Source organism: Labeo rohita, chromosome 14, assembly GCF_022985175.1.
Source record: "Labeo rohita strain BAU-BD-2019 chromosome 14, IGBB_LRoh.1.0, whole genome shotgun sequence".
Taxonomy (NCBI): Eukaryota; Metazoa; Chordata; class Actinopteri; order Cypriniformes; family Cyprinidae; genus Labeo; species Labeo rohita.
The window spans coordinates 9,904,457-9,932,001 of NC_066882.1; the positions used below are offsets into that span (position 1 = coordinate 9,904,457).

General features: G+C 35.3%; 1 protein-coding gene across 2 annotated transcripts in view; it reads right to left on the bottom strand.

Annotated features, from left to right (window-relative positions):
• The window catches only part of gria1a (glutamate receptor, ionotropic, AMPA 1a), an 86,397-nt gene that overhangs the window by 26,346 nt on the left and 32,506 nt on the right, over positions 1-27,545 (bottom strand). For both annotated transcript variants that reach the window (XM_051127452.1, XM_051127451.1), the window contains exons 5-11: positions 25,377-25,430; positions 17,543-17,701; positions 15,938-16,105; positions 14,976-15,080; positions 14,608-14,718; positions 9,724-9,930; positions 8,829-9,253 (exon numbers count right to left, since the gene is read on the bottom strand). In XM_051127452.1, coding sequence (XP_050983409.1) covers positions 8,829-9,253; positions 9,724-9,930; positions 14,608-14,718; positions 14,976-15,080; positions 15,938-16,105; positions 17,543-17,701; positions 25,377-25,430 — 1,229 coding nt within the window. The remainder of the gene's footprint in view (positions 1-8,828; positions 9,254-9,723; positions 9,931-14,607; positions 14,719-14,975; positions 15,081-15,937; positions 16,106-17,542; positions 17,702-25,376; positions 25,431-27,545) is intronic.

Genomic DNA, 27,545 nt, shown 5'->3' on the forward strand with positions numbered 1-27,545 from the left:
ACAACTCAGTTGCTGTCCATATTTCACCCAGTGCTGGGTTATAACCAGCATTTTTTTAGAGTCTAGAAGTATTGTTCATCGCTAGTTCATGTTAAATAATGTAAAAGTTATGCCCATTCATAATTATAACTTTAAAGAGTATAATTCATCAAAAAACACAACAAAAACTAAATTTCATGTATGAATAGGTAAGTATTACAATGAACTGGTAAATTATATAAAGGCATAATTTATCCAATTTTTTGGCTATAATTTACTCATGCTGTATAAACCTGTTTTGTGTTTCACAATCTTCAGAAACAGCTTTTATATTCCACTGAAGAAAGAAAGCCATACAGGTTTGGTACAGCATAGGGTTGAGTAAATAATTTTTGGGTGAACTATCTCTTTAAGAAATTATATAACACATTGTATTTGATAAATATCATATTAGGCAAGATTGCAGGATCAACCATTGTGTTAGGTTAATGCTACATGGAAAATCGAAGCTTATTACGGAAAGTAGAGTCTCTCATAAGGCTATACATTATGGGCCTGTCTTCATATAATTTCTGTTATGTCATTATCTGAAACAAGATAATAGCACAAGAAGACAGTTGTATCGTTGGAAATAAATGAGGTGATGTGAGGCAGATCATGAGCGCTCAAGTAAATATGCAGAACGCTGGACACTGACTCTGGCGGTTTCTCTAAATAACTAATAAGCGATGTAGCTCCACAGAGGAAACGCAGAGAGAACTGCAAAACAAAGTCTAAGTGGAGTCCTCCAGGGACTGCTTCACTGAAGATAATTAAAAAGAAAACTGTTGCTGCTCCTGTTCTTATGTTCATCCCCTCTCTTTTGGAGGCCTGTTGCACAACGCAACAAGAAAAAACAGACCTTCTCAAACTTTCATTTTCTCCCAAAAAGCATGTCTGAGAGTATCTTTTAATTTTGCCTTTATAGATCTTTGACTAAAGTATGATGCAATAGAATTAGCTAAAAGCAGCATGAAGAAAATGCATATTGACAGACAAAGAGCAATTTTAAGTCTAAACAAAACATCAAGGAAATCACAGTTTCCACAAATATTAAGCCACTTTTTGTTACTCTTAGTATGACTAATGAAGGGTCACTTAGTCATTCATACGAAGGTAGATGTGTCAAGTGAGCACAGAAATACACAAAAATCCTCTGAAAATGACAAGTGCAAACGTAATCACTGTAGGTGTAATGTGGGCCACTAAAGTGCGGTTGTGTGTGTTAGTGTAATGACACAAAATGACGTTTGATGTGCCATTGTGGCCAGGATGCTAAGAGGCATGGAAAAGATCCTTGTCCTAGGAGAGCCATCATCAGTGTAACAGGATCCATCAACCACTCAACTGCTAGAGCCGTTCTGCTCTTAGTACAGATCACCTGAACCGAGCCGCTGTGCACCTCTGGAACACAGAGGGACAAAAAGAGCCAAGTAAAGACTAAATGAACAGGAGTGACGGAGGTACAGCAGAGCTTAGAGGAGCAAACCAAGCATGACACAAGGGACGACGTGCTCTGTGAGTGAGAGCATGTCATTCCTTTCGGGGGACTGTGGGGGATGCCTGCCAGAGTCTATGACTCACAAAGTGACTGGGAAAATTTAGAAATGTACAAAATGTACATGTGTGAATCTGAAATAAATAAAATCCTGTATTTCTATTTGTATTATTTCTATTCCATATGTTCTTCTGAATGTATTCACTTCATCCTGAAAAAGTTTTTATAAAAATATTATGCTGATGTTTTTAAAATGTATATTAAAAGTAAATGTTTTTAAGCACAAATCAGCATATCAGAATGATTTCTGAAGGATCGTGTGGCTCTAAAGACAGGAGTAATGGCTGCTGAAAATTTAGCTTTGAATTACAGGAATAAATTCAATCTGAAAATACATTAGAACAAAAATCCATGGAAGCCAGTTTTCTCCCACAAAATAAAAAATAAAAAAAGGTAATTGCAAATTGTTTTCTTGCAATTCTGACTTTTTCCCCTCAGAACTATGAGATTTAAACTTGCAGTTGCGAGTTATGCAAGGCATAAACAATTCTGAAAAATGAAGTCATGTGTGAGTCAAATGTGAGTTTTTTTCTCAGAATTACATTTTATAAACTTGCAATTGCAAGTTATAAAGTCAGAATAGTAGGATATAAACTCATAATTGTGAGAAATAAAGCCAACCTGCAATTCTAAAACGAAAACTTGCAATTCTGACCTTTTTTCTCACAATTGCAAGTTTATATGTTGCAATTTTGACTTTTCGCACAATTTTGAGATGCAATTGCGAGATACAAATTCGCAATTGCCAGAAATAAAGTCTGCTTGCAATTCTGAAATGAATTTTCTTGGAAAAATGTATCTTACATTTCTGACTTTTTCTCGCAACTGCCAGGTTATATCTCTGAGAACTGTGAGATATAAACTTGCAATTGCGAGTTATAAAGTCCAGTTCTGAGGCTGAAAAAAAAAACTGATGTGTTCTTAGAATTGCGAGTTTATATCTCACAACTCTGCGAGATATAAACTTGCAATTCTGAGAAAAAATCTGAATTGTGAGTTTCTATCATGCAATTCTGTGAAAGAAAGTCAGAACTTTGAGTTTATATTTCGCAATTGCAAGTTTATGTCACAATTCTGAAAAAGAGAGTCAGAATTGCAAGATGTAAACTTAAAATTGCGAGACAAAAAGTCTGAATTGTGAGATAAAAATGCGCAATTAACTTTTTTATTTATTTATTTATTTTTATTTACCGGCGGAAATGGGCTTCCATAGAAATCAATTATTTTAAACTATAATATTTCACAATATTATTGTTTTACTGTATTTTTCATTAAATACATGCAGACTTGGAGAGCATAAGAAAAAAAAAAAAATAAATAAAAAAATAATCTTATTTTCTAAATACAGTTAAGGTCAAATGTTTACACCCCCCTTTCAGAATCTAAAGGATTCTGAAAGAAAAAAAAAATTTCTGTTCAGGACAAACAAGGGACTCATGAACAACCAGCACTAAACAAACAAATAAAAAAAAAAACAAAATGTAATTTTTTGTAAACTTTTGAATAGGATCCTTTTTATAAATTCAGCTACTATATTTTCTTGTGGACTATATGTAAATATCTTATTCAGGTCAGTACTAAATAAACAATAAGATGCATTTTGTATGATCCCTCTTATTTTGGTAAAAATAATTAACATTCTGTAGATTCTGAAAGGGGAGTGTAAACTTTTTACCTCAACTGATTAAAAATGTTTTAATTTTAAACATTAGACATAATTTTTGTAATTTATATATAATTTTAGAATTTTATTTTAATTGTATGTATATATGTATTATGTACATTTATTTCAGAGAAGAGAAGAGAAGTGCACGACAGTGTAACTGTGTAAGATATGAGACTGTGGGCACCTGTGTGAGGAGATAAACATTATTTTGAGTGGCTTGAATAAATTATGCCTGATGGGGAGGTTTGAGTGACAGGTCTGACATTTGAACAGGGATTTTTTTCTCCCAAAGAATAAATAGCACATGAAGGGGCAAACCATAGCCTGACTGTTACCATCGAATGGCCAGAGCACTCACCATTCAACCCATCAGCGCTCATTAGACGGGAGGACGAAGTGTGTAAATTCAAATGCGGATGATCACAGAGAGTAGGAGCTCTGACTACCCATGATTAAAGAATCATAATGGAAGCTGTTAATGCTGCTGCCGTCCACTCTCTCCTCACATTACTAATTAAATGTCATCACACAAACAGAATTGTGAATATCCAGTCACGCACGGTTGCTCATACAGCAGCGTCTGAGGTGACGTGTTCAAGACGGCGAAACATGTTCAACCCGCAATGCGGACACGCCATCCGCAGCCCGTCCTCACTTGTTTATAGAACTTCAGTGACACGGAGAGAGAAGGTATAATCACTACAACATTGTCGATTCCACTCTGCAGAGTCTGAGTCACGGAGAGAAATGACAGGGAGAAATGACACGGTCTAATTAAGATCCTCTGAAGCCTCTCCGTGCCCCATCACAGGAGACATCCACAGGAAAGCGGCCTGCTGCTCTCCCTCACACCGCTGACATTTCAACGCCACTGCTGAGACAGAACAATCAATTCATACAGGAGCTCACAGAGACATACGCTGTCTGTATGTTCTGATATGCTGGATGACAGACCGTACAGAACCGTACAAGATTTATCACTGTGAATCAGTGAAGGTCAAGGTCATTTTCCATATCAAAGTCCTCAAAGTTTATTATTATTTTTTTTTTTTCAAATCAAATGTAAATTCATGTCCCAGTCACATTTTCTTGGTTAAATGCAAATTACTTACACTGTCAGAAAACAAAACAAAACAAAACAAACAAAAAAAGTCTATTTTACATTTTACATTAACAATGTAATCAATATTTTATTTATTAAAGCCAAGCATGAATCTCATCAAGTTAGTGTTTAAGCATTTTACATTTATTCCAAAATAGTAACTCAAGCCAGCAACAATTTAAACACTATAATTTATTTGTGAACTTATGCTCAGCTATGTTTTTAATAGTTAACTTTGAACATTTTTTTTTTTTATTTTTCAGATCATCAGTCATCAAAGCTGGGTAAATATTGATCATAGACACAGAGATTTACTTTAAGTGTTACCAAGCTAATTACTTACTAAAAACTTTCACAGATCATATTTGTAAGTCTTATTTTGACGTAATAAAGTGGTTATATCCAAGTGTGTGAGTTGTTAACTAACTTTTTAAAATTAGTCTTTCCATTAACGCTATTATATTGTTTATTCAGACTGATCTGTGAATGCGGCACATGCATGAACATAAAGAGGTGGGATTTATCGCATAAACCAATCACACCCAATCACAACCAGTCGTATCCAATCATATCGCGGTAAAGGCATTGCCTCCTCTCACTTTCCTCATTCGTTCTTAATTACCCGCCAAAACCTCACCGCTCGGGAGGTGACATTACATTTTAAAATATGATAAAATAGAAAACAGCATTTTAAATGAGAGATTTTAAATTATTGGCCTGTCAGATTATTGGTGCTGATATTAAGCATTTTTATGGGTATCAGTATTGGCCATTTTCAAAACCAATTTGCAGATAAAATAATTTAAAAGCATTTAAAGTTTTTGTCAAAGCCCTTGTTATTTTAATTTTGACATTAAACACAACTAAACACAAATTATATTAAATTATAAATTATATATTAAGCATTTTTAATTTAACGGTATTGGTTATTTTCAAAACCGATTTTCCGATAAAATAACTGAAAGCATTTAAAGAAAGCTTTTGTCAGAGCCCTTGTTATTTTTAATTTTGACATCAATTTCATTTTTACAGCAGACACATATATTGGTTCAAAATATCGGTTATCAGTCTACTTGATCTGTATCGGCATCAGCCCTGAAAAACACATATCGGTCAACCCCAATTTTAAATTGCAATAATATTTCAATGTTACAGTATTACTGATAGATCCAGCCTTGTTAAGTAATAGACTTCTTTCAAAAACATTGAAAAATCTTACTTACTGCAAACTTTTGAATGGTAATGACTATAACCGAGGAAAGAGGCTCGCAATACTATTGTGGTTCTTCAACAGTATAATTTGTTCATACAACAGAGCACACTAGGAACCAAAGTGACAGCTTAGTGCTGTGGACATCCTACCATTATGTCAACGCAAATTAGTTTGTGTAGGACAGTCATTGTTAAACATTTGGGGAAAAAAGTGACATTTAGGTATTTAAAAAGACTCTTTAACACACTTTTTTGCACTTGCTCTTGTAGACAAATAAGGTATCAACTGAATGCCAAGAATTACATAATAATAATAACAGCAAAAAGTAAGCACTCGTGATATGCAAAGTACACACTGCATATATCTACAGGCACTGCTGAAGATAAAACCCACACTAAAATGTGTGAGAGATGTTACCTGTGAAACTGAACTCATGATTTACTCATCACATCTCAGATTCTTAATGACTCCCTGCCAACGTAGCCATTTGTAATTATGCTTATAGTAGTAATTGTCCCCTCCAAAAAAGGAAAGGTACAATTATTGTTATGTTGATGGAATGACATTCACAGGCAAAACTGGAAAAAACAGAACATGAGCTCTGTTCCAAATCACAAAGAGCTGCCTTGCTGTCTACTTTCTACACTTTATGTCAGTCTCCTTACACAAAACACACAGCAGACTTAACTCATTCCAAATGAATTTATCATTAGCCTGTTTCTTAGCTAACCACTGAAGTGCTTTGAAACATGCAGTGTTATTCTATGTGTTGACATAATTTCAGAAAAAAACAGAAAGACAAGTCATAATCAGCCCCGCCCACTTTTTTAAACAGCCAATAGCATTTAGTTTATTTCAAAGCTTGGGCCAGAGCCTTCTAGCTTGGTAAAGCTGCATTATAGGATTTAATACCCTCAATATACGTGACCCTGCCTTTGATTTCGTCTGAAATTAGCTATCTTAGAAAGCATAATTGAGTTGTCTACCATTTAGAACAGTTTGAGAATGATAACAGAGAAAAACACATATGCATTCCTTTAAATCAATCAATTTGTGTTGGAACAGAAACATTATATCAACTACAGTCACACATTTATAACTCTTCCCCCCTTTTTTAAAAGAGACTCACATACCAGATAGACATTTAATTATACTGCAGAACCTGGAATCTAGGATATCCATCTGTAATGTTAGCTTTAAGCATCAGTTAGACTTAAATGTGTTGCCTGCAGGCGTGAATGCTGTCTGGTGCCTGACATTTCTCTCTCTGAGGCCTACTGCACCATCCCTCCCAGTGCCCTTAAAACCCACAGCCATTGACCTCATGTTGCCAGCTTCACCCCCTATTAATTAGGATTTTAATTGGTGACCTTTGAGAGTCCAGTGACTGTGTAGAGAGAGACACTTCATTTCTGGCCCTGCGCACCAGCAGCACAGAGTGAAAGGCTCCGATGTAGCACTCACGGCACTTTAATCTGCTTTTCAAAGAGCTGCTGTCTTCCTCTCATTAAACACTGTGGCATTAGGCTGTGTCCGGTCCAAGTGGATGTGCACTTCCATCTGATCTTTAGAAATACTGCCATGTACCACAAACCAGCTGTGCAAATGAGAAATTACTAAACTACAAACACAACCCAGTGCCAAGAGCCACACAACAGCACCGCTGAGAAATCACTAGACCCCAAACATTTAAAAAAGATTTTAACATCTTCAGCATGGGAATATATATGAATGCTGTGAACCGTTGCATCATTTGCAACTGAAATTGACGAAAAGGAAACCATAATAATGAAATGCAACTAAACATGCAATGGTATGGCAGAGTAAGCTAGCAAACTAAACAGCTCATAAACTTGTTCTGCTGGCGTCAAACACTGTGTGCCCAATCAAACTTTATGATATTTTGCTGCAAATTCATCTGTCACTTGGTCGAAGCCAAAGTAGATGAATGCCAAGATGGACAGTGTGCATGATATGCCCTCAAACGAACTCAAAAGAACCATGAACAAAACTTTGAAAAGTAAAAAAAAAAAAAAAATACAACCCAAATAACACAGAATAGAAATTAATTTGCAACAAGCATAAACTCTTTTGTATGGAAGCCCATTTCCACCACTGAATACAATTGTGAGTAAACATATTGCTGTTCCGACTTTTTTCTCAGAATTGTGTTATACAAACAACAAAAAAAGTTGTGAGTTATAAAGTCAGTATTGCATGACATATACTCAAACTTGTAAGAAAAAACCTGTGAGATTTAAACTCCCAATTCTAAGAAATTAAGTTGCAATTCTGACAAAATTCAGAATGGCAAGACAAACTAACAATTCTGAATTTTTTCTCAGAATTGCAAGTTTATATCTTACATTTCTGAGAAAAAAATTCAGAACTGCAAGTTTGTGTCATGAAGTTCTGAGAAAAAAATTTAGAATTGCGAGTTTATATCTCAAAATTTGGAGGAAAAAAGTCATAATTGCAAGTTTGTATCATGCAATTCTGAGAAAAAAGTTAGAATTGTAAGTTTGTATTATGCAATTCTGGGAAAAAAGTCTGAATGGCGAGTTTATCAATTCTGAGAAATAAAAAGTCAAAATCGCAAGTTTATATCACAATTCTGAGGAAAAAGGTCATAATTGCAAGGCTGTATCACGCAATTTTGCAAAATTCAGAATTGCATGATATAATTGGTGAGTTATAAAGTCTGTATTATGTGATAGTCAAAATTGTGAGAAAAAACTCACAATTTTGAGAAATAAAGTCGCAGTTCTCACAAAGTCCGATTCAATTCTGATTTTTTTCTGATATAAACTCGATATCTCGCAATTCTGAGAACATATCAGTCTTTTTGCAGAATTGCAAGAGAAAAGGTCAAAATGTGAGATACAAACTTGCATTTATAAGTTTATATTTCACAATTCTGACTTTATCGTCATTAAAGTTGCATGTGTGATTTTAAATCATGCAATTCTGTGAAAAAAGTCAGAATAGTGAGTCTGTATCATGCAATTCTGATGTAAAGTAGCAATTGCGAGAAAAAAGTCAGAATTGTGACATAAAAATGTGTAATAACCTTTTATTTTTTCTTCAGTGCAATGGAATGGGCTTCCAAAGTTTTGCGCATGAACCCATCAAAGTTTAGAACCAATTAATGTCTTCAATTTTGTGGAAATTTTTGTTCATGATTGATGAGTCACTACTTTATTAACCAAGTTGAAACACTAAAGCAAAACCTGTTGCAAAAACACTGCAAAAACACAAAAAGGCATCTCACCTGGGGGAAATATCACAGCCCTGCTGCATGAAAGCTCCCAGTGAGAACCAGAGACTGTTGAAGATGCCAAACTCGTTGGTTTGCTCCTGACTCTGCTGGTTTTGGTTCTGCTGACCCGGTTGGGCGGATGATGAGGAGGGTTGGTTAGGGTTCTGCTCAGCTTCCTCGCAGTCATCAGCGTGCCACTCGTAGGGACTGAAGCGGCTCACTAGGAAAAGCACCACGCTCACGCCGATGTAGGCGAACACAATACACATCCAGATCTCATAGGCCAGAGGGTCCAGGAAGGAGAACACACCAGGTTTGGACTTGGTGGGCTTTTTGATCATGATGGAGATGCCGAGGCTCATGAAGGGCTTGGAGAAATCAATGACTTCCTCCCTGACCAGGGTGATGGTCAGTGGGGCCACAGCTACATCAGCTTTCTGCAGAAGGATATGAGATGTTATTGGAATAAACACTAAATTTATATTGTTAAATATATATTTACACAAAGTACACAGACATGCTTGAGTCATTTTTCTTACTTCTTGTGTTTATTGTAAACGTGTGCTATAAATACAGAGCGGACTTGTTCTAACCTCTCAACCTCTATCCAACCACCTTTCTAGGAAGAGTTTTCTTATTCTGTGTTATTATCACTGAGGTGAAAATATGAAGCCTTTCGGTTCAATTACTGAACCTCGTTTCATTCTGAATGAGGTCTGCTTTTCTCAGTAAGCTAATAATTAGATTTTTCAGTACAGGAATGTTGATTAAAATGATTCAGATTTGAAAACCAGCGGATTTCTGAATCTGTGACATAACTGGTAAAAAGCTATTGAGTTCTTAGTCCTTAACACTTTGACATTCAAGTCTGGATATATGCAGTGAGAAAATAGGACGTAGCACTTACACCATAGACGAGCTCTCCCACCATCCCGTTCCACATCATGGTTTCTGGATCTCTGGCTCCATATTTCCCATCAGCCACTATTTTGAGTATGTAGTGGTATCCCACGTGTTTGGCTATCTCAGCTGCCAGTTCCACACAGTAACCCTCATACTTATCATTTCCTGTAAACTGCTCGTGGTTCTTCTTCAGCATGACGTATGGTGATTCCTAGTCAGGGGACACAGGCAGACAGCCACATATTTACAGTATGTTTGTGTAACAGACCTGGTATTTGTTTAACTATTGGGAATTCTAAACTAAAAAGGTCTGAATAACTGTGTATCATTTATTTTTAATGCAAATTGATATTTTTTTGATATAGCAATTTTGATTTTTTAAAATGTATTTTAACTTTTTTTAACATAACATAATATTATATTTATATTATTATAGTATATTATACTGATTATAATAGCTCATACTAAAAATTCTTCCAATGCACATAGTATAACAAATTATACATATTACACAAATTATACATATGGTGTCTGTAAAATATGTTTAATTTAAGACAAACTTAAAAATGAAAATTACCCCATGATTTACTGACCCTCAAGCCATCCTAGGTGTATATGACTTTCTTCTTTCAGGCAATACAATCAGTTATATTTAAAAAAAAAAAAAGTATAGGCTCTTCCAAGCTTTATAATGGCAGTGAATGGTTGTTGATGTTTTGCATCCATCCATCCATCCATCCATCCATCCATCCATCATAAAATTACTCTACATGGCTCTGTGTTGCAGTTTAAAACTGCAAAATGTTTATTATTTTACCAAAATAAGATGGATCATACAAAATGCATGTTATTTTTTTTATTTTGTATGTTTACATACAGTCCACAAGAGAAAATAATAGTTGAATTTATAAAAATGACCCTGTTCAAAAGTTTACATACACTTGATTGTTAATACTGTGTTGTTACCTGAATGATCCACAGGTTTTTTTTTTTTTTAGTGGTAGTTGTTCATGAGTCCCTTGTTTGTCCTGAACAGTTAAACTGCCGCTGTTCTTCAAAAAAAAATCCTTCAGGTCTTACAGATTTTTTGGTTTTTCAGCATTTTTGTATATTTGAACACTTTCCAACAATGACTGTATGACTTTGAGATCCACCTTTTAACACTGAGGGCTCATATGCAACTATTACAGAAGGTTCAAATGCTCACTGATGCGCTAGAAGGGAAAACAATTCATTAAGAGCCGGGGGTGTAAACTTTTCTCTTGTGGACTGACGTCTTTTATGTTTAATATCTTATTCAGGTCAGTACTAAAAAAAAATAACATGCATTTTGTATGATGCCGCTTATGTTGGTAAAATAATTAACATTTTGCAGATTTGCAAGGTGTATGTAAACTTTTAACCTCAACTGTATCTCCGATTGTATTCATCTGAAAGGACAAAGTCTTTCTGTATACATCTAGGATGGCTTGAGGGTAAGTAGAAGGGGTGGGATGATAAATCGTTGCAACGTGAATCGAGAAATGATTCAGCATCGATTCAAGATTTTCCGAACACATCATGATTCTTTCTCAAATTGATTCTGAAGTTAGTTTTGAACAGCAGATGGCACTGCTTGCTTTAGAAACAGCCGTGCTCAGCTTGTTTCTAAATCCTTACACACACTTGAACCTAAAATAATCAATTATACAATTTGAAAATTGTATCATAAAAGCATTCTGAGCCGAGGTGAAATTACATGACTCTTACATGACAAGTTCTCTTCAGCACTATTCTTAATATAAAAGCTATTCTTAAGATAAAAACTAGATTAGAGCGCCATCTGCTGTTAAAATCTAAGCTCAGAATCAATTCCAAAGAGAATGGCGATGCATTCGGAAGATCTAGAGAATCGATCCACGAATCGATGTATTGGCCCATCCCTAGTGAGTAATTTTCATTTTTGGGTTAACAATCCATTTAAGTTTAAAATCAACTAAAAGGACATTGCACCAGATGCGATACAACAGGCACTTCCGATGTAGACAGCTCCACTGATTCTAATGGGAGCAATTTAGTTTTAGTCCAATTTAGTAGAAACAGTGTAAGCATTATGGAAACCATATTTTAAGACATCGAGAGCTGGGGTAAGAAAGAGTTGACAAAGCAGATATAAAATAGTGTTTTTTTACTTAAAACACAGTGAACTTGACAGGTTTATTTTCAGATGCCTTGTTCCTGAGCATGAGGGACAGACCTGGCAATCAACTGTGTAGAAAGGGTAGAGTGATTCTATTTGTGGAAGGTCTATAATATGACTTAGCACTTCAATTGTGATATTTCAGAAAGATTGGACATCCTGAGGAGATTACAGCACAAACGGCACCTGAGGCCCTGCTGACAGCTCAGTCAGTAACAGGACTTTTTTAAGGAGCTCACAATGAACAAATAACATGAGAGCGTAACGAAAAAAATAGAATGGGCTGACGCAAAGAAAAGAAAAGAAAAAAAACCCTCGCTGTGCAGCATAGGTTTGAAACTAGAAGCAAATACAGCCGCAGAGATGTATTGTTTTATTTTCCTTTACCAGAAACAAACCTCAAAATGCAAAACCCTTGATTACAGTGTCATGTCTGTGAATGCTTTAGTATAACAAAACGTTTGAACCCAGCTGTGCTGCAATGCATCTTAGAAACAGACACAGTGCACAGTGGCAGTGCATTTCCTGCTAATGCAGACCCCAAGATGGCCTACACGCTGCCTTTCAGAGAACAGATCATTCTTTAGAGCACCCGTGGTGATGCGACTATTCCCAGCCTCTCTGATAAACAGTCTCTGTAGGACAAACAGCATAGCTCAGGCTATTTCCTGCAATCCATCCCACTCCCTTGTGAGCGCTTAGCCCCTAACCCACACAGATGATCCATTACTGCTTTTTTTGTCCTATCACCTATTCTCCCCACGTCCTTCCATCAGGAGGCCGGTCCACTCACTCTGCCCTTTCTCTGGCTGGGAAAGAGACGGGCTGTCCACATATGAAAGGTTAATAAATGCCCTCTGAAGCCTAACTTGCGAGAGAATTGCTAAAATGCAGGCTAAGCCCAAAGATCTCTGCCAGACCAGGATAAAGAAAAGGAAAATTAATCTTTTGTCCACTGCTGGCAATTCAATCCAAGGTTCCCCTTTAAGTATAAGATGAAAACACTATGGCTGGAGGAGCAATAATGTCTCATTTACAGACAGCACAGAAGAGCCTTCATGCTTTTATCTGCACAGCACAGCATTACTGTCCTCATACTGAGGGATAAAAACATGGAGGTGATGCATCAGCCATTCTAAGAAAGGAAAGATGGAGAAGAAGACTTGTGAGATGGTGGGCTGAGACTGAATTCCTGTACTGTCATTCAACCAGTGCTGGGGAAGAATGATAGTAATGATCACTGATGTCACATGGACTAATTTAACAGTCATTACTACCTGTCAGGCCCTTGAATGTGGTAGTTGTGTTGCTATCTATGCAGGGTCAAAAATTTCTCAATTTGTGTTCTGAAGATGAACGAACGTATTCCAGGATTTTTCTCCATATAGTGGACTTCAGTCGGGATCAGTGGGTTAAAGGTCCAAACTGCAGTTTCATTGCAGCTTCAAAAGGCTCTACATGATCCCAGCTGATGAATAAGGGTCTTATCTAGCAAAACGATTGGTCATTTTCTAAAAAAAAAATAAAAATTTATATACTTTTTAACCAGAAATGCTCATCTTGCACTAGCTCTACAGTGTGCACCTACAACTTCACACATTGCGTAATCATGTTTGAAAGGCCACGCATGGTTAGTTCTTCATCTGTGTACTTCGGTTCAAAAAGGCAGTGTAGGGCGAAAAACTCTCATTTTCTCCAACTTTAAATTAGTCCGACATCCTTTTACCTTTTTTTGTAAAAGCTGTTTGACTTTCTTTGCACGTTCGCTTTGTAAACACTGGGTCTGTACCTTTCCAACATGACTACGTAATGTGTGAAGTGGAGCTAGTGCAGGATGAGCATTTGTGGCTAAATGGTATATAAATTTTTATTTTTTTAATAAAACAATTGATCGTTTCACCAAATAAGACCCTTATTCCTCAGCTGGGATCGTGTAAAGCTGCACTGAAACTGCAATTTGGATCTTTAGCCTGTTGATCCCCATTGAAGTCCACTATATGGAGAAAAATCATGGAAAGTTTTCCTCAAAAACCTCAATTTCTTTTTGACTGAAGAAAGAAAGACATGAACCTCTTGGATGACACGGGGGTGAGTAAATTATCAGGAAATTTAATTCTGAAGTAAACGAATCATTTACCGCTACATGTATTTGATAAGAAATGCAGCAAAAAAGTAATATAATTAAAATAATATTACAATTTAAAATAACTGTTCTTTATTTAAATATATTTTAAAATGCAATTTATTTCTATAATGGCAAAGATGATTTTTTTAGCTGCTATTCTTTGATTTTGATTCTTTGATTTCGAAACAGAAATCTTTTGTAACATTATGCATGTCTTTACTGCTACTTTTAATTAATGCAATGCATCCTTGCTGAAAAAATGATAGTTAAAAAGTCTTACTAGACCCAAACATTTGAATAGTAGTATAACATTTGTGACCCTGCACCACAAAACCAGTCTTAAGTAGCATGGGTATATTTGTAGCAATAGCCAAAAATACTTTTTAGGGGTCAAAATTATTGATTTTTCTTTAATGCCAAAAAGCATTAGGATATTAAATAAATCTTATTCAGCTTACAGATGATGTACAAATCTCAGTTTTCCAAAAAATGACTGGTTTTGTTCTCCAGGCTCACATTTAATGTTTTCAATCCAGTACAAATTTAAACTAGTAAATCATGTAAATTATTTAAAGGAGACATACCAGAATAGTGGTAACAATATACGTGCGATTCTGAAGTCCGTAAGTGTCGTTACTTCCTGGCATGTAGGCCGCTGTGCTCACAAACTTCTCATCCTCATTCCAGTAACCCACCTGAGAAAAGATCAAATCAGGGACAGGAACTTGAGCATCATCAGAAACCTTTCTTAGAAATCCCACAGGAGACACTACATGAAATACAGTACTCATTTAGTCATCCCAGAAGAAGTAGACTGGATTGCTGAAACAGTGACCATACTGCAGCTTATAAAGTGAACGTTTCGTTTGAACTATAAGCGAAGCAAGAAGTGTGAAACAGTCTGTCATATCGAGAGACTCCCTAATCCTTTTCCTGATATTTAAGTACTTACTTTTTTCGGTCCTGTCGGCCTGAGCTCCATCACACTGACAGTGTAGTTTGTCCTCCGTCCTTTCTCGTTAAACTGAATGTGTCCCGTTAGGCCTTCAATCCGAACCTAAGTAAAAATCATACAGAAAATGTCTTTATTTAGACAAAAAACTTCCTCTTTCTTCCTCAAGTACTCCTCCTCTGAGGGGTGTCCATCTCTCACAGCGCCTCTTCTGTGTGTACAGTACTGAATGTCTCCCAGGCCGCATGATGGAGTTAATTGACCGAGTTGAACATCAATCTCCACGGCCTCTCAGCAGATGGACCAAATTGCCTCAGTCCAGCACACATCAGACTCTCATCAGACACAGCCACAGGCAACTGTGAGACAGAGCCTACTTCTGCTAGAAGAATGCTACACACTCACTTTGTTACATTGCTTAGACTTTCTCAGACTTATAATTAAGTGAAAAGAAAAAACACATTTTACGGCTGGAAGAAAATACCAATTTGTGTATGCTTTCTCAAACAAAGAGCATTTCTACAGATTTCCAAATAAGTCACATTTGGTTTCTGCTCCACCTCACCTGCCAAATTTTATCCTCGCCACCTAAATCTTCATACACCGCCCAAGGCAATGAGACAAACATCTGCCTAAGGGTAACACAACAAAGCCAGGTGTTCCTTCCCTCACGTATCTCTTTGTAAATATAACTTGTCGTGTGCTGTTATGACCAGCATAAATGTTTATCACCAACTCCGTTTGTTTATTATCCGAAGTGTCACATTTGATTGCGATGGTCTCTTTGCTGAATCAATGTGAACTTTATGAAATAAAGATGTAATTTGTTTATTGGGGCTTCATTTTGAACACTCAGAATAGATTAGAGCCGGTGTCAGTCTTACAGATAGGAAAGTTTATGTTTGTGAACACTGTGTTCGTTCAAAAATGTGTCTGTGTGCAGACCCAGCAGCGTGAGATACCTGCTGGAGTGCTCTCTGAATGTCGATGCCTTGGCCCCAAGGTGCTGGTGGGTTGGCCAGACATTCTCCAGCATTTCCACGGCGAGATATATCTATCCTCTGCCTGCGGAGGTTCTGGAAGGCTGTGGACATGACTTTGACTCCATCATATGTGAGAGCTCCAGTGTACTGAACATAAGAACACAAGAAGAATGCAGAGAGACATATGAGACATCAGTTGAGGTCAAAAGTTTACATACATTTTGCAGAATTTGCAAAATGTTAATTATTTTACCAACATAAGAGGGATCATACAAAATGCATTTTATTTTTCATTTAGTACTGACATAGGATATATAACATAAAAGACATTTACATATAGTCCACAAGAGAAAATAACAGTTGAATTTACAAAAATTACCTTGTTCAAAAGTTTACATCCCCTTGATTCTTAATACTGTGTTGTTACCTGAATGATCCACAGCTGTGTTTTTTTGTTTAGTAATAGTTGAATGATGCCCTTGTTTGTCCCTCAAGTCCCTCAAATTCTTTGGATTTTCAGCATTTTTGTGTATTTGAACCCTTTCCAGCAATGACTGTATGATTTTGTCTTTTCTCACTGAGGACAACTAAGAGACTCATATGCAACTATTACAGAAGTTTCAAACGCTCACTGATGCTCCAGAAGGAAACACAATGCATTAAGAGCCGGGGGGGGGTGAATACTTCTTGAATTTGAAGATCAGGGTAAATTTAACTTATTTTGTCTTCTCAGACACATGTAAGTATCTTCAGTAGCTTCTGAAGGGTAGTACTAAATAATAATAAAAAAAAAGATATTTAGGCAAAATAAAAAAAATTTACACATCTTTGTTCTGTTCAAAAGTTTACACCCCTGGCTCTTAATGCATTGTTTCTTCTTTCTGAAGCATCAGTGAACATTTGAACCTTCTGCAACAGTTGCATATGAGTCCCTCAGTTGTCCTCAGTGTGAAACGATGGATCTCAAAATTATACAGTCATTGCTGGAAAGGGTTTAAATACACAAAAATGCTGAAAAAAATAATTAGAAATAAAAATAAAAAAAAGAATTTGTGGGACCTGAAGGATTTTTCTGCAGAACAACAGACAGTTTAACTGTTCAGGGATTCATGAACAACTGTCACTAAACAAAAAACACTCATTCAGGTAACAACACAGCATTAAGAATCATGTGTATGTAAACTTTTGAACAGGGTCATTTTCAAAAATTCAACTACTATTTTTTTATACTATATGTAAACATCTTTTATGTGAAATATCTTATTCAGGTCAGTACTTAAAAAATAACATGCATTTTTTTATGATCCCTCTTCTTTTGGTAAAATAATTAACATTTTGCAGATTCTGGAAGATGTATGTAAACTTTTGAACTCAGCCATATATTTAAATAAATGTGACTATTGATTATTCCACTAAATGTGTCTTTAAGCCTAGAATCAAATGCCTTTTGTATTTTGTCATCAGATTTTGATGTGTACTGTAACAGTAATTCATTACACAACTTAATGACATGTTGTTTTTTATTTATCTGTCAAGGCAGATTCAGTTCTTCAGAGTGTGGATGATTTAATGTAGCTGGCTCACCTTCAGTCCTCGCTTGGGAACTTTGGCGTCTTTGTTGTCAAAATCCATCCACTGTTGTACTATCCTACTGACGTTAGGGTCTGCGTAGTTTACCAGCTGGAAGCCTGTTACATTCGCCTCACCCTTCTTAAACTCTGTAAGGTCGATATCCAGAAATCCCTAAAGGAGCACAGAGAAACATGCATGACATACTGTGATTTAAAGGGGTAGTTCACCCAAAAATGAAAATTCTGTCATTAATTACTCATCCTCATGTCGTTCCAAACCAGTAAGACCTATGTTCATCTTCAGAAAACAAATTAAGGTATATTTGATGAAATCTGACACAACGGTTAACCCACTGATGTCACATGGACTATTTTATCAGACTACCTTTCTGGGCCTTGAACGTGTCAGTTGTGTTGCTGTCTATGCAAGGTCAGAAAGCACTCAGATTTCATCAAAAATATCTTAATCTGTGTTCCGAAGATGACCAAAGGTCTTATGGGTTTGGAACGACATGAGGGTGAGTATTTAATGACCGAATTTTCATTTTTGAGTGAACTATTCTTTCAAGTTCTCCATAGTCAAGAAAATCCAATTTCAGGCCAATGTGACTGCAGACAAGCCATTGACTAAATTGAAAATGAGACCTATTTGAGATAAAATACAATAACAAGTCCCCTGCGATTGTTAAAAAAAATCCAACGCAAGACCTCGACAGCAAATGGAGGTTGAATTTGCAGCGGAGGGAGTCATTTACGCATTAACGCTCAGGTGCAGCAAGAGAGCGGGAGGCCGGGCCTGTGGAGCGCTGTCAAATGTAATGCAGGGTTTAAAACTATAATGGAAAGAATGGTTGGGTCAATCGCTTAATGAAAAAGGCTAATCCCTCTCATCCACTGAGGCTGGTTATCCAAGAAAGCTTGGTTGTTATCCGATGTGGTGCTGAAAAATGCAGAAGCTGTGAATAGGAATTTGGAGTGAAAAAAAAACTGTGGCACATATTGAGAGTTTGCCGGAGGTCTGCCTTTGATCCCACAGGCTCTATTTAGTAATTCAAGGCCTTTTCCCACAATCCAATCAGCTGAGGTAAGCTGCCCCAGAGCAGCCCACACACTTTTTGTACCTGAGATCACACCGAACTGAAGCTAACCTGGATAATTAACGTTTCACTTCATGATTTCTTCATGCAGCTGTTTATTTATTTGTACAAGCTCAATACAACTGTGTGGATACCAAAGCACTACTTGTGTTAATATGTTGGTGTGTGTCTTTGACTCAGTTTTGAGTGTAATAGCCCTTGTCAGGCTCTAAGTGTGTTGATCTTTGATCTTTTATCCCTTAACACACTTTGTCCCCCAGGAGCAGTAACACGTCCCTGGGAACATCTGCTCTGTAGGGCAACGAACAAGATTCACTGCGCTGCTAACATGACCTCACGCTTGTTTCTTACCTCGAATGCCCTCTCACACACGTACACGAACTCAGGGGAGTTTTTGTCCTTTTGTTGCTTGTCAGAAGCGTATGATTGTACAGCGCACTTGGCAGATCGTGCAACATCAGTGTTTTTTATGTCAGACTGAAGGATATAAATCTTGAGACATTTGTCACATTTGACAGTGTCGACTGGGCAATCAATCACATTACGTTCTGACATCCTCACTGACAGGCAAAAACGAAACGGCAATGCAAAAAAGTCTCATATGCCAGTGTTGACCTATATCGGTTGGCCGCTAATTTAAATAGAGAGAGGGCAGGGCTGTCAACCTAAATATTGTGGTTAAAAAGACCTTAAAATATAACGATCCTCTTACAATAAAATACACTACCCGTCAAAAGTTTTTGAACAGTACGATTTTTTATGTTTTTTAAAAAGTCTCTTCTGCCCATCAAGCCTGCATTTATTTGATCAACAGTACAATTTTGAGAATATTTTTACTATTTAAAATGACAGCTTTTTATTTGAATATCTTTTAAAATGTAATTTATTCTTGTGGTATTAAAGCTGAATTTTTAGCATTATTACTCCAGTCACATGATCCTTCAGAAATCATTCAAATATTCTGATTTGTTGCTCAAAAATCATTTATTATTATTATTAGTATGTTGAAAACAGCTGAGTAGAATTTTTTTAAGGTTTCTTTGATGAATAGAAAGTTCAGAAGAACAGCATTTATCTGAAATAGAAACTTTTTGTAACATTATAAATGTCTTTATCATCTTTTAAACAATTTAAAGCATCCTTGTGAAATAAAAGTATTAATTTTTATAACCCCCCCCCCAATAAAAAATAAAATAAAAATTATACTGACTCTAAGCTTTTGAACGGTAGAGTGTATAATGTTATAAAAGCTTTTTATTTCAGATAAATGCTGATCTTTGGATCTTTCTATTCATCAAAGAAGCCTGAAAAAAAATCACTCAACTGTTTTAATATTAATAATAAATCATAAAAAATGTTTCTTGAACAGCAAACCAGCATATTAGAATGATTTCTAAAGAATCATGTTACACTGAAGACTGGAGTAACGAGGCAGTAAATTTAGCTTTGATCACAGAAATAAATTATGTTTTAAAATATATTGAAATAGAAAACTTTTTTTTTTTTAAATATTAATTTTATACAATTTTACTGTTTTTGTTGTATTTTGGATCAAATCAATGCAGGTTTGGTGAGCAGAAAAGACTTTTTTAAAAAGCATAAAAAATCTTACTGTTCAAAAACTTTTGACTGGTAGTGTATACAATACAATATTTACTTTTTAAACTTTTTTCCTAAATTTATTCGTACACAGCATCCAGTTGCAGCCCTGTGGGTGTCCCCCGATCCCAGTGTGGAATCCCATGACCAATATAATAGTCTCCCTATTGTAGCCCACCATTCCACAGGGACAGCTCAAAGTCTCCTGTAACGTCGAATCAATTCTGGGAGGGAAACACTATCACATGGCTGGCCTCAGGGCTAAAGCGTCACGCAACCTCGTTTCACAGCCTCATCACTCTCTACGGTGAGACTGAACAAGGCAATCAGAGATACGCAGGCTGTCTGCATCGCTGCACATATTATGCGGGGCTGTTACCGAGCGCACAACTGGGACGCATGTCATCACAAGCTCTCAAGTCTGAAACACGGCACATTCTTCCCTCGGTCAAGATGTCTGCAGGCTTCGGAGGCAATCAAGAGCTCATTCACTAAACAAAAGAGTTTTTATACTAAATTAAAGGAGAAAACAAAGTCAAGCAGTTTGCACTGATTTCAAAAAACAAAACGCTCATGAAGACACTTCAGAAACTCTCATAAACATATTTCAGAAGCATAAATAGTCCATTTTTTTTTTTACATGTTATACACTGCTGTTCAAAAGTTTGAGATCAGTTTTTTAATGTTTTTTTTTTTTTTTTTTTTTTTTTAAGGAAGTTTCATATGCTCATCCAGGCTGAATTTGATCAAAAATTCAGAAAAATCATTAATATAGTTAAATATTTTTTCAATGTAAAATAACTGTTTTCTGTGTAAATTAGGGCTGTCAAACGATTAATCGCATACAAAATAGTTTGATTTTGCCTAATAAATGTGTGTAGTGTGCATGATTATTATGTATATATAAATGCACACAAATTAATGTATCTAAGAGAAATATGTTATGTACAAAATATTGTAATTTATATATAATATAAACTATATAAAAATTATAATAAATACATATACTTGTAAATATTTATTAAATATATACATGAATGTGTTTGTGTTTATAAATGACATAATAATTACACACAGTACACACACATATATTAGGCAAACTCAAAATTTTATTTTGTATGCAATTAATCATTTGACAGCCCTAGTGTGAATATATTTTAAAATGCAATTTATTCCTGTGATCAAAGCTGAATTTTCAGTATAGGATTCTGAAAAAGAACAGCATTTATTTAATGTAGAAATCTTTTGTAACAATATGAACTACCTTTTAAACGTTTGTGGTCAGTAAATTTACATTCTTTCTTTTTTGAAAGAAATTAACACTTTTCTTGAGCAAGAATGTGTTAAATTGATAAAAAAGTGACAGCAAAGATATTGTTTGAAAAGATTTCTATTTTAAATAAATGCTGTTCTTTTTAACTTTTTATTCATCAAAAATATATTAAGCAGCTCAACTATTTCCAACATTGATAATAAAAATACACTGAACACTGTGCTTTGCATCACAAAAATAAGTAATATTTTAAAATGTATTCAAATAGAAAAGCATTATTTTAAACTGTAATAATATTTCTCAATATTACTGTTTTTTTCTGTATTTTTGATCAAATAAATTCAGCCTTGGTGAGCATAAGAGAATTCTTTAAAAAACATATAAAATCTTACTGATCCCAAACTTTTGAACAGCAGTGTATTTTTTTTGCCATTCATGGTTTTTGGTAATTGAAATATAAATAAATAAAATTGAAAAATAAATAAATAAAAAAGCTTAAATAAAATACAAATATAAAATTAAAAATTAATTTTATTTAGCTGTCAAACTTATCATTTTCATTTAAGTTTAAGCACTAAAATTACTGATATAATGAAATAAAAACTAAAGTTACATAACATTATATAAAAACAAAAATAACAAAAACAGCTAAAATTAAAATGAAATCTAAATATCTATATGTACACACACACACACACACACACATTAAGACACACATATGTATATATATTAATAAATACTACACAGTATATAAATATTTCTAAAATAAAACTGCTCTGAAATTGCAAGTAGTTATAATTATTGATATGTAATTATTAAGCTGTTCTAAGCCATTTTAAAGGGTTGTTGTGGTATTTCATGTAGCTGCTAGGTAGTTTCTATATGGTTTTCTGAATTTAGCTGGAGTTAGTACAAGTTATAGTGAAATGAATTGGCATTTGAGTTGTTGAAGAGCACCGATAAGGTAACATGGTAAACAGTGCAGCATGTGACCTGTCTGTCTGGTTAAACACACCAGGAGACACTAGGAGTCTATAACTAATCGAGATGATGGAAGAGAAATGGGGCCAGGAGTCAATTCAGATGTCTCTGATTACAGCAGCGAGCTGCTTTCTGAAGTACTGCCACAGCTCTCTCATGATTGGCTGTGTCGTTCTCGTTTTTTGTGGTCAGCTGCACGTCTTTTGGCATTCCCTCTCATGTCGACTATCTGCTCTCATAGCAACAGTGACATCCTGTTTCTTGGAACAGGGCAGCACTGATGATGTCCTTCACTTGTATGTGGCTGATGGAATTGATCGCAGGTTTTTGACGGATTTCGTCAGTATTTGCCAGTCTTGTTCTCTCGGCTCAGCCTGATTATTCTCGATTTCAGGCGTAGGCGGTCCTCCCACTCTACAACTACAGTGAGGGCTTTTGCCCATCTGATCCTACACAACTCACTGTAAACCATGTGAATGATTTAAGGAATGCAAGTCAAGCACAAAACTTGGGAAGATTCTCCAGTCAGAATGACAGCAAGATGTCTATTTTACATCATCAGGAGATGTCACCAATACTGCCTTTAATCCTCTTGTTTAAAGGCAATTGTACTAATCAGATATCTATTTTTGTCAGTTTGACTCATTTTGATCTGATTCAGTTTCCACAGATTCTAATTTGATTTCAGTTATAATGTCAGTTATGTCAGATATGTTTTTACACATAAACAATATTCTATCAGTAATACAGCTTTAGACAGATTCAAAACTACTATTGTTTTTTCTTGAGAGTTATTTGTTTTGTTGTCGGGCTATGAACAAAAAATTAGTGGGTGAATTCCAGTCATTCTAATAGGAATTTGTGTTATCTAGTGTAGTGTGCAAATGAAAAAATCCCCTAGACAGAGTTTAATCAGATTGAAGTTGGTCATGTTAATTTGTGGCACTGACCAACAGAAACTGCTTGGTTTAAAAGTGATTTCTGTATGAGCTGTGCTTTGTAAGTCTTTAGTTTTTTGACAATAGACTTTAGTCATTTTTTGGTGAATCATATGACAGTGGTGCACACAAAAATACTTGTTTTGCATGCAGTCCTTGTGGACTCAATAGAAAGACATTTTGTTCCATTATTTTGCAGTGTACAGTTTTTAATAGCATAACATTCAATACTGCCTGCAAACTCACAAAATCACATACAAAAATCTATATTTATTATATTATATTATATTATATTTAAAGTATGTGATTGAGTTTGCGGTCTGTATTGTTTCTTCTGCTCATCAAGGATGCATTTATTTAATCAAAAATACAGAAAAAGCTGTAATATTGTGAATATTATTACAATTTAAAATAATAGTTTCTATTTTAATATACTGTAAAATATAATTTATTCATGTGATGCAAAGCTGAATTTTCATCATTCATTACTCCAGTCTTCAATATCACATGAACCTTTAGAAATTATTCTTATCTTATAAATTATTATCAATGTTGGAAACAGTTTTTGCTGCTTTTTAATTTAACACATCCTTTCTGAAAAAAAAAATAATAATTTCCTTTAAAATAAAATCCTGACCAAAACTTTTGAATGGCAGTGTATATTATTACAAAAAAATTGTTTTAAATTAATCCTGTTATTATTATTATTATTATAATTATTTTATTACACTATTTATCAAGGAATCCTGAAAAAAAGCAATCCAAAGAATCCACTAAGCAGCAAAAACTGTTCCCAATATTATAATAAATCAGCATATTAGATTGATTTTTGAAGGGTCATGTGACACTGAAGACTGGAGTAATAATGCTGAAAATTCAGCTTTGCATCACAGGAATAAATTATGTTTTAAAGTATATTAAAATAGTAAACCTTTTTTTTTTTTTGCAATAATATTTCATAATTATTTTTTCCATATATATATATTTTGTTTTAATTTTTGATCAAATAATACAAATAATGATATATATATATATAATAGTAAACCTTTTTTGCAATAATATTTCATTAAAAAAAATAATTCATATTGAAATAACAGGAGCCATGCATCCTCTGAAAGTAGGCTTGGAGTAAAAGATCGATCTTTCGGATTTTATGAATAAAACATCTAGATTGCTGAATTAAAGATCATGTTTAATTTTAAAATCATTAGCTCTCCATTCCTAGTCTCTTCTCTGTAATGTACCTGTAGCAGGTGTCCATATCTCTTGACTGAGTGGATGGAGTTGTATCTTTTTCCGCTCTGTGTCCCTGTAAATGTGATGTGGTGAGTTGGTCATGTTACTATAGAAACTAGCCTTCACCCGAAAGGCTTGGACACAGAGGGGAAGCTTACACGGGCATCCACTCAGATACGTGCAACACACACACATTCACGTGTGCAAACACAGTGTAAATAGGACACCAGAAGTAATTTGCTCACTTCTTAAAATTTGCCCATTATGGAAATAGCCGGCCGCTGTAAATCTTTCTTTATTGCTGTGCAACCCTTATCATTTATCATTTACAATTACATCTAACAAACCAGCCAGACCAGTTTAATTTAAAATCCTCAGCAGTGTGCCATCCAGGAGCACACCACAGCATATTAATGCTGCGATTATCATCATTTCTGTTTAAATCAATTTAGTCCTTCATTCTCATACATCGAGCACATCTACAGAAAAGGACTGCAGAAATCACTTGTAGTTTTTCATATTCACAGAGCAGTTCTCCAGGCAACGTTTATATAACATCTCATCTGTTAGTCATAGCGAGCGGCTTCTTGCAATTGGTCAGTAGTGAAAATATGCAAATCACCTGGAATATCAAGAGTAGCAGTGACATTTGAAAGCCTCACGCTGAGCATTAGTCATGAGATCTCGCATAGTGCTGAAATGGGTGGCGTGTTTTTAGCTTACCAGGTTTGCTAGGATGTAGTGGTAGCTCTTCACGTTCTTCCCCAACTCGATGATCTGAAATAGACCAATAAATAAAGATGAAAAATTACAGCAGTTAGTAGTAATTGTGGCATTATAAAGGCTTATTTGTGTAAATAAATCATGTAAATCACACTGTAATGTAATATTTGCTTTATTATTATGCATAACTGTAAAGGTTGGTGAAAAATGGATGCACTATCTTAGGGGAAACCCATTTATACTCTGATAACATCACCACCATCCAAAAAAAAAAAAAAAAAAAAAAAAAAGAAAATTATAATAAAAAAAAGTATAATAATAAAAATAAATAAATTAAAAAAACAATAATAACAAATATAATATAATATAATATAATAATGATTGTTGCCAGTTGTAAACTTTATTATTGCCCAGCTCTAATCTGCTAAATGCGATTATAACATAATGATTTTTTTTGTAAAGCTGCACGAAATGTGTATTGTGAAACATACAATACAAAGTTTTCCCATTTCAAACAGTCTACACCAAAGTAATGGTTTCAACTCAATTAAAGTGTGTCAATGCATGAATGCAAGTCACTTTAGATAAAAGCATTTGCCAAGTGCATAAACACGTAACATTTAAATAATAATAACAACAATGGCACATTTTCCATAAGCATACACCCACCCATCGCCATAAAAAGACTACAATCCTGGGCTTTCATCTTTACATTGAGTTCAGGGTGTCACAAAATCAAGATGTTACAAAGAGGAGAGGAATGAAGATTTATGATGCAGGATTTCTTTTGTGTGGCTATAGAGATAACAAAGCCTCTGCAGGCATGGAGAGTACAACACTGGTGAAAAACAATGAGTCATACGCTGACGGGGGAGGAACACATTAGCAGTGCTCTCAGTTCTGTTTGGTACACTACACTGACCGAGGGTCACAGCTTGAACCTGTGTGGATGTACACAAGTGCGTAGTGTGCGGTGTCAGTTGGTGCCATAGACTCTGACACCATCAAACTGTTATGTTTTCAGTGGCTTCAATGAAAGAAAATCTTCTGCATGTGCTGGGGAAGCAACCGAGTGTTTAGATATAACAATGAGCAATCATGAAGTCACCAAAATGTATGTATGTAAGCATCAGTTCGCTCTCTCACATTCTCTGTAAACTGAAGTTGTGAAAGCTGACAGTGATAGCTTGTGGCCATGACAGACAGTAGCATTAGTTATTAATGATGACCCCAGTAAGATTTCATCCAGCAGGCCAGCCCAAGGCTTGGGAACACTACTGACAAGGACACTGCTTGGTCTTCTTGCATTTCAGTGCTGGGTTCAACATTAAAGGCATAGTTCACTCAAAAATGAAAACTCACTGGCATGCCATTCTAAATCTGTGACTTTTTCATGTCCATACAGTGGAAGTCACTGGGTAACCAAAAAGTTTGAAAACCTCTTTCAAAATATATTTTTTAATGTTCCACAGAAGAAATAAACATGTGGGTGAGCAAATAATGACAGAATTTTCATTTTTGGGTACTGTCCCTTTTATGCAGAGCACAGAAATGAAATTAAAGCCCTTGCTGCTTTTAGTCCATTTCATCTCTTGCTAAGGGTATATACTCATTTTTTCAATAAATAGCACTCTGGAAATGAAATTGTCTGCTCTTTGTAATACCACTTGCCACCAATTAAATGAAGCAAGAAACAAATCATAGTCTTACTGGGCTTTCTGTTCCATTTTTATATTTCATTTTATTTAAAGGGATAGTTCACCCAAAAATGAAAATTCTGTCATTAATTACTCTACCTAATGTTGTTCCAAACTCAGCTATCCCTTTAAGCTTTAAAGCAATCAATAAAAGCAACAGTTAACAGTTTTACATTTAGTCAACGATAACAATATTGGCTATCCATAAAAAAGAACATTTTTAATAGGGCTACCCCCTAATAGTTGACTAACTGTAACTCGCAGAAAAAAATTCCACAGGAAGTGATGAGCCAGTGACAGACAGATAGTTAACGGCTGGTCTATGTGGTAGTATAGTACATCGGGCAGGACATCCAAATGCTCAGCTATCATTCATCGACCTCAGATGATGTATGGCTTATCACCTAAAATACGTAAGTAGTAGCAACTTTACATGGCCGCTCAGTCTAACGTTAACATAGAGAAATGTGTG